This window comes from Lipotes vexillifer, unplaced genomic scaffold (genome assembly GCF_000442215.2).
Source record: "Lipotes vexillifer unplaced genomic scaffold, Lipotes_vexillifer_v1.1 scaffold7, whole genome shotgun sequence".
Taxonomy (NCBI): Eukaryota; Metazoa; Chordata; class Mammalia; order Artiodactyla; family Lipotidae; genus Lipotes; species Lipotes vexillifer.
This window is the reverse complement of record NW_006792683.1, coordinates 6050818-6059499: the sequence shown is the minus strand read 5'-3', so window position 1 is coordinate 6059499 and position 8682 is coordinate 6050818. Positions and strand designations below refer to the sequence as shown.

The following is an 8682-nucleotide window of genomic DNA, read 5'->3' as shown; positions in this document are numbered from 1 at the left end:
GGGAAAGAGAGAAGGAGAGAGAGGCCGGCGGCCACACCCATTCTAGGAGGGCACAGGAATGGAGCTGGTTGAAAAGACTAGGCATCCCAATCTATATCCTTTTCTATAGCGCCCAGCAGGAGAGGCACAAATTCTGTTTAACAAAAGCTATGGTAGCACCAGTTCAGGGGGGAAGGCAACACCTTGGGTCACCTGCTCTTCTAAGAAAGTAGCTGCAGCAGGCCCTCCCCTCGTTGTGGGTCTGTTGAGGTCCTTATTAACACTATACTCTGTAAGGCCAACCCCGCTGTCCCCACCAGGATCCCAGCACCCTCGGTGCCTCTCACCTCCAGCCCAGGCAATTCTACACTGGGTTCACTCCTGATTCTCAACTCTACCACTGTGGTCCTCCAAGTGTGTTCCATGGATCCATTTGAGGGGAGGATGTCCCCAACACCCTTTCAGGAAGCCTGGGTGGTCACAACTATTCTCGTAATACCAGACAAGATTTGCCACTTTCACCGTGTCAGCTTTTTGCACTGAGCTCAGAGCACTGGTGGGTGGAATCACCAGCCCCTTAGCAAGAATCAAGGCTCCTGTACCGGCAGTCATTATAGCCTTCACCACCACATGGTCTCAAGTTTTTAAAAAGCCAGCTTCATTTAAGAACGTTCTTGCAGACGCAGTAAAATTATTATTTCAACGCTTGCATGCACATCCTTAATTCTCTGCTGAATAGTCTAGTAGGATTTGTTGTAAGAAAAGCACCTGTGTGCATACGTAAGTCGCAAGGTGAGCTTTTTTCATGGCACGCCAGTTTTGGGGGAAAAACAGCTGATAGACAAACTGTGGTTACTCAGACTGGGTATTTGGCATTTTCTCAAAAAGCGATGAAGTGAGCCTGGCACTTCAGGGAAAATAACTGACAGTATTTGTTGCAATAATAAAATTTCAGCATCCAAATGAAAATTAGAACTTTCTAGATTTTGTATTTGCCACTGTGAGCTTGAGACTTCCCAATACTTAAAGACTTTTCTAATGGGATTGGTGGTAAAATTAATGAATGTGATTTTTAAAAATTATACATACAGTGATTCAACATTCAAAGGATCTGCAGAACTCAGTAAATCAGTATTTTCCAAATGACCAATGCATAGCATCACAGAATCATGCCTGCAAAAGATCCATTCAAAGCACAGGAGTGAACAATGGATTTTAATGTAACAGGATGAAAAGTTCATTGGCATGGTTTCAGAGTTCACACTACAACCAACCTTTAAGAAGCTACCGCCTGTCAAATTTTGATATGATATCAAAGAAGAATAACCACAGTTACCTGAAAGGGTCATTAAATGCTCTCTCCTTTGCCAGCTGTGCATAGCTGTGTGAAGCTGGATTATCATGCACTTCAAATCAAAACATCTTCCCACAGACCAAGTGCAGAAGCAGACATGCTTTCATAAATCCAGGCATTAAAGAGATTTGCAAAATTATGTTTTTAGGTACTACTCTTCTGGGGTTTTTTGGGTTTTTTTTAGGTACCACTCTTATTTTTTATACAGTAATTAATTTTTTTTATAAAACTACGTTATTTGTGTTGACATGTAATGGGTTTTTTGTTTGTTTTTTAAAAGTTATAAATACATAAAATATATTTAAATATTTTAAAATTTTATTAGTTTTAATTTCAAACCCAGTAAATATTGACAGACATTTTAAAAAGCTCTTTAGAGTCCCCAGTAATTTTGAAATGTTTAAATGGGTCCTAAGACCACAAGTATATGCTGTGGGGAAAGGAATCAGTGCACTGAGAGGCCACAGGGGGAGAATACAGAAGCCTAGCAAATTAAAAACATTCCCTCTGTCATAGTTTCCTAACCAGTGAGTTGCAACAATTTAGTTGTCACAGCCCTGTGCCTTGTGAGTCATGAGCAACTCTGCTTAAAACCCTTGCTGAGCTCCGTTTCAATGTGTCTTTTTGAAGAACACAGGCCATGACCCAGAAAGCTGCAGATACCTGTTGTCCACTTACCCTTCGTAGGTGAGGCAGGATGCAGTCCATCAGCGGGACAGTGTCAGGCACAAGTTTCATCGTGATGCTGGCCCTTGGTTCCCCAGGGTGCTGTCAGCTACACGCCTTTGTCCAGTGGTTCTCCTGATCCTGCCCTTGCAGCATTTCATGAATACGTCCCCCCAGCATGTGAATTTGAGGGGAGACACATTCAGACTAAAGCATTCAGTTTGTCATTTCTTTCTTTCACAGATCATCATCTAAACCCAGCCCAAACTCAAACTACAGACCTTGGGTTTGTATCATCACCAAACCCAAGGTCATCCAGATTTTCCCCTACGTTATCTTTTAGGAGTTTTCTAGTTTTGTGTTTACATTTAGGTCTATGGTCCATTTAGTTACTTGTGATGGGTATAAGGTCTGTGTCCACATTCTTTTTTTTTTTTGGCAGGTGGATGTCCAGTTGTTCCAGCACCATTTGTTGAAGAGACCGTCTTTGCTCCATTGTCAAAGCTCGGGTGACTCTCTTGATAGGGGTCCCTCTCTAGGTTCCCTATTCTGTTACACTGATCTACTTGTCTGCTCTCCAGCCAGCACCACACTGTCTGGATCACTGCAGCTCGACAGTAAGTTTCGAAGTCGGGCAGCATCCGGCCTCGTTCGTCTCCTTCAGTCCTTCGTTGGCTCCTCTGGGTCTCACCACTTTGGATTTGCATGGATTCCCACAGGCAAAGCCACCTCTTCTCACTCTGTGGCTGGTCCTTCCCTGGGCTTCCTGGGAGTTAAGCTCCGAGCGTGTGTGCCTGGTGGGCATCCCACTTCACCTTCTCGAGAACCTCCTCTTAAAAACACCCCTTTCTTCAGCTCTGTCCATTCCCATTCCCGAAACCAGAAGCTCAGACTTTCAGACGTGGCCTTGCTAAAATGTGCAGGGGTTCTCATGGATTGGAGGATAAACGTGAATTCCTCTCGCCTCTGACAAATCTCGCTTGTCTTCCCTTCTTCATCTCCTGCTTTCTCCCCTTCACCCTGGGCTGCAGCTGCACCGGCCTCTTTTCTGTCCCTTGGCCACACCGAGCCTCTCCCACCTGTGGACCTGGAACCTGTTGGCCTCTGCCTGGAAGGCCCCTTCTCCCCCTCAGGTCACCCTTGGGTGCCACCTCTGCAGAGAAGACTTCTACAACCATTGCTGCAGAATTAACCTCCCCACCTGCTCTCCATCACCACCCTTTATTTCCTTGATAGCACTTATTGAAAGTATCTCATTATCTTGCTTGTTTCTGTTAGTTTCCTCCTTAACTAGCTGTGTTGTGGTTGGAATACATATGAGCCGCTGCAGGATCTGGGGACAGCCTGCTTCTATCTGAAGAAAAAATATTTTTCTTTTCTCCTCTGAAAACCCTCTTGGGAACCCTGAGGTTTTCAGACTTTGGAAACCAAAGAAAAAGAAAGGGAGTTCTTTTCAGGCAAAGACAACGTCTGTTCTTCCTCCTGCCAAAACCCTCAGCCACAGGCAGGAAAGAGCTCAGAGCCAGTGGTTTGACTGAGTGGAGGGTGTGAAGACTGCGGGGGTGGGATTCCGGTAGGCAGACCCAGAACTCATCTCTCTAGAGGCTGTCTACCAGCCTCTCTGGAGGTGTCCCCACTGGTCCCGGGGGCTCTGGGCGGTGGGGAGGAGGGCCCGTCCTTTCCTAGAGCTGCTGGCGTCAGTGCAACTAGCCGGCCGGCCCACTGCCTGGGCCTGGACTCCTGCTCCAACAGGACCCGGACTTCAGGCAACCGCAGGGCGGGGAGCGTGCACGGTGAGGGACATCCCGGCTCCAAGTCAAGCCGGGGCCAGAACATCAGCCGCCGGCCCCGCACCCGGCCACCTCCCGGCGCCCCGCCACACCCGTGTGCAGGACCGCCTCCCCGCAACGGTCAGGGCCGAGCAGCCGACCGAGGAGCAGGTGGCCGAGTTCAAGGAGGGGACGGCGCCATCAGCACGCAGGAGCTGGGCGCCGTCCTGCGGTCGCCGGGCCAGAACCCCACTGAGGCCGAGCTCCGGGACCTGGTGGGCAAGCTGGACCGTGACGGCAGCAGCACTGTGGGCTTCCCCGAGTTCCTGGGCCTAATGGCCCGGAAGGTGAAGGGCAGGGACGCCAAGGACCAGATCCGGGAGGCCTTCTGCGTCTTCGACAAGGACGGCAACGGCCTGATGGGCGCGGCCGAGCTGTGGCACGTGATGACCCGGCTGGGCAAGAAGCCGAGCGACCAAGAAGTGGACGAGATGATCCGGTCGGCGGACGTGGACGGGGACGAGCTGGTGCGCTACGAGGAGTTCGTGCGCTTGCTGGTCTCCAAGGGCGGCCGCAGCCCCACCCCCACCCAGGGTGTCCGGGGCTCCGCGGGAGGCGCCGGAGGACCTGCCTCCGTTCCCCCGGCCCCTCCGGGCACAGCTCCTCCGCTGGTTGACCTGATCCAGCTGTCTGTCCCCCTTTCCTCTCCTCGTTCCTGCCTACCTCCCCACCTTCTCCTTGCAGGATGACACAGGCCGCTCCCAAGCCCAGCAAACCCCAAATGTTCCATCCCTCGGGAGCAGAAGCTCAGGGACGTCCCTGTGCACCGACCAGGGCAGGAGGACGGTCACAGCCTCACTGGCCGCTCGTGCCCCAGGGAGGGCACGGTGTGCCCTATGGGAGCCCTCCACGTGAGTTCCCTAAAGCGCAACCGGCACCTCCATCCGCTGTGGACCAGGGCCCTGGGGTGAGGGGCGCTCTCGGAGGCTGACAACCAGGGTCTGGCCTCCTGAGAAACACCACCTCCTTTCCCCGCCCCCCACTCCCCTGCGCTCTCTTGTTCCCTTCTGTCTCTGTGCCAAACCGCGGTGAGGTGATTCATCTCTTAAAGCTGGGAGTCAGTTGTAACACGTTTGTATTCACCTTCTTGGAGGGAAATTTGAAAGGGAGAAAGAGGCCACAGGGGAATAAAGAAAACGTCTGTTTTTCTCTGGTTCCAATGGAAATGATCTTTGTTAAGTCCAGGGTTTAAAAGAGGCAGGAATCCTCTTTTTGTGCTTTTTGGAAGTGCGGTGAAACCTTGTATTGATGGGCGTAGCAAACAGAGAGGAGTCTAGGCAAGGTAAATCTTGAATATTTATTTCAAATAAAATGGAGAAGTTGGCAGCAAAGGGTGGTTAAAAATCCATGTAGAGCTTCTAAGATCTGAGTCGATTATGGTGGGGAAGGAACAGTGGTCTGTGTTCATGGATTTCTTACATTCATGATGGAGTTGTTGGGAAGTGCAGTTTGAAGAAAGTCAGGGCTGGAGAGGGCCCGTGTGGTGCAAAAGCATGAGACAATGCTTCCCGCGTTAAACCCTGGCTCCCAGAGGTGGCATCAGATAACCCAAAGGCCGAAGGGGCTTGTCAGAGATTATTTCAGTGTTTTCGTGGGGTGGACACTACACCTGGGGTCATCAGAGAGGGCTGCCAGCCCTGGGACAGTCACAGAGCAGCTGGCCCATCTTGGCAAGTCCTCTTTCCTGACACCCTCCCCACCATGCACGTTTCCTCATACGTAAAGGGAAGAGCATGGGCTCTGGGGCCGGACAGACTGGGAATGTAGTTATTGCTGCCCTGCCGACTGGGCCCAAATCACTCGTCCTCCCCGTGGTGACAGCTGACACTCTGGCAGCCCTTCCTGGGAGCCGGGCCCTGCTGTGAGCACACTGCCTGTGCAGTGACTCACTACCACCCTACGGGGGGCCACCCTTTGCAGCTTCCCCATCTACAGATGAGGAAGCCGAGACACCGAGAGCTTAAGAAAGCAGCCTGCCCCACAGCTGGTAAGGGGCAGAGCTGGAGTTGGATGCAGGTCTGTGCCCCTGATCTCACTCACAGCCTCCCTAGAGCTCCGTGGCCTCCACTGTGACCTGATGATGAGAATCGCGCCTCCTCCAGCACTTGTGAGGATCAGAAATAATCTTAACATGCCTGGTATGCAGTAGGTGCTTAATAAATGACAGCTACCATTGCTATCATCCTTCCAGCACCAACACTCTGTATTTCCACCCGTCGGAACAGTCCAAGGGAAAAGCCGGGGTCTTATTTGGGAACTGGCCCCGGCGGGGCAGCTGTAGAGCCCCCTTTGTGCGGGAAGAGAAACCGGTGCTCTGACCGCGGGGCCTTGCAGGCTTGGCCTCTTTGGGCTCATCCTCCCACAGCCTCAACAGTCGGGGGTGGCTGAACTCCTGCAGGTGCAGGCTTGGGAGCAAGCCCGTAAGAGTGGACGGAACGTCTAGGTGCCATGGATGTGGCTGCCCCGGTGCCATGAGCAGAGAGCCAAGCCCGTTGTCACCTCAGAGGCTCAGATGTGCATCATGGTCCCATCTGCCAAAAGAAGCGCTGACGTCATCCCCAGGGACCTTGTGTCTTTCATGGAACGTGTGCTCAGTGCTGCAGGAGGGAAAGAAGCAGAGGTAAGGAAGGGGGGGTTCCAGGTCTCCCTGCACAGTGTCCACGGGTCTACAGTTGCCAGTGTGGGCCTGGCTGGGGAGCTGGCATTCAATCCCCTCTGTCCTGGTGGGTGCCCTGAAGTATGGGGACCTGTGTGCCTGGCAGCACTTAAGCTGGAATGGGTGAGGTGTCTTTCTGCATCTCTGTCCGGCCTCCTGGCATCACACCAGAACCACCCTGCCTGCATTTAACCGGCTTTAGAACCTGTCATGAGAACCCCTGGGGCCAGGGCAGGAACGCAGCTGGTGTTGGCAAGACCTCCTGTCCTTCCCGTGGGTATGCCGGTGACACCCAGAAACCAGGCTGCGGATGAGAGGTTTGGGCAGACTGGAACCAAGATGACAGTTTCTCCCCGGTCCCCAGAGACAGCAGAGCCCCACAGACCACCGCCTGCTGTTTCCAGCTTGGCTCTCGTGACCCGGAGCACTGGGGGGAGTGCATCCCACGGGGGACCGGCACACATAGGTTAGTGATACGCCTCCCTTCTGCATGCAGATGGGAATCAGGCATCAAGGCTGAGGGGACTAGAGAGCTGAATGTGCCCCGCCTGGGTTTTACTTTCCTGACACAGTTTTTTTTAATGTTTTCTGTTGTCCTTTCTCATTCAAGCAAGACCATCAGCCAGCTCGGCCACATGGCTGGCCGCTCTCCCAAACTGCTAGGTTAGGGACAGGGATGCCAGCCCAAGGGGCACACAGAGGGTGGCGCTCTCTGAATCTGGGGGTCCCCTGCCTTGGTTGGTGTGTCCAAACTGCAGTGGGTGCAAGTCCTTCACGGTTGCTGACAGCCAGGCGAACCCTTCACAGTGCCCACCTCCATGCCGGGCGCCGGCCACTCCCACTCCGGGTGTCCCGTCGTCACACCTGGGCCTCGGCCAGGGACTCGGGCTCCTGGGCCACACCCGCGTTTGTCTTCAGCCTCCTCTCCCCCTTTCCCCCGCCGCCCCCGCTCCATCTTCTTTTCCTTCTCTCTCCCCACAGCGCCAGGACTTGTTCTGTCCCCAGACACCTAGATAGATGTTTTGTTGGTAAAGTGCAGTCACTGCAATTGCCAGGTGTAGGTCCTTGGCCTCGTTGAGTAGGACGGGGCGGAGGGGAGGGAGGAGGTTGGGAGGGGGGCCCTGAGGACCTGAGCGAGGAGTCCAGGCCTGCAGAGCAGCCCGCGTTTCCGGAACAGACTTGGAGCAGCCCCTCCATGCTCAAGTTCCCTTTTCCTTTCAGTCCGCGAATAACTGGACTTAACCTCCCTTCATCCCCCAAAAAGGTGCTTTCTGACTGCAGCTCAGAACATTCCATCCATCCTTGGGGAAGGAATTTATAAATATTACCTCGGCTTCCATGTGCTTTCGGCAGGCCTGTCATAAATCAGTGCAGGGCTCCTGGACCTCCCAGGCTATATAAAGCCACTCTTCTGCCTCCTGTTTCCAATTTTAAATCAAACACAGCTCAGCCCTGCAGGCTCCTGCGGATTCCAGGGGTCGCTCAAAGTCTCCCCAAACCAGCCGGCTAAAAATGACTCCGTTGTTTCCCTGGAGAAATTTAAAATTAAAACTCACGTGTAGGGGCTGGAGACTGCCCACAATGAATATGAATGAGGAATACAAGATGTGTTTCTCCACCAAAAAACAAAGCAAAAAAAAAAACCTGTCTCTGAAAAAGGTCTGGGCCCAACTCACCTGCCAACCTCCCCACCATCCTGCCTTTTGGGTGGTCGTTTCTATAGCAACTGGGTTCTCAGACAGGTGCCTGGATACCCCGTCCCCCCACCCAGAGGGGAAGCAACTGGTTAAAGCCCTCCCCTGACCCTCTGATCAGGTGCCAGGGGCTGGGGGGCTGGGGCACCTTCCGACAAGCGTGGGGAACGGAAACGTCATGGGGCTAGTCCTGGGAGACGTGCTTGAATTGACCTAGAAAGGATGGTGGGTTTCCATGCCCGGGGAGACAGTACCCGTGGAGACAGTCAGTGAAGGAATCTCACACTGTCCCCTAAACATCTCCTCCAGTCTTCCCACCTTTCTAATGGCCTCAGAATCTCCAGGGTGGGGAAGGAGCCAGGCCCTCGGTACAGAACGAGGGGTGGCATCTGGAGTCTAGCGTCAGGTGGGCCCAGGCTGTCCTGGCTGGTCACCTGGTGCTGCCCTGCAGACCTGGGATAGCTGAGCATTGGTGGAGGGACCCCACCCTCCCTCACCCTCCCC

At 53.2% G+C, this 8682-nt stretch overlaps 1 protein-coding gene across 1 annotated transcript in view; it reads left to right on the top strand.

The window, feature by feature from the left end:
• LOC103074541 (calmodulin-like protein 3) overlaps nucleotides 1–8682 on the top strand; it is a 27796-nt gene that overhangs the window by 3598 nt on the left and 15516 nt on the right. Inside the window, 2 exon segments of the mRNA XM_007465842.1 lie at nucleotides 3752–3952; nucleotides 3955–4456. Coding sequence (XP_007465904.1) covers nucleotides 3752–3952; nucleotides 3955–4456 — 703 coding nt within the window.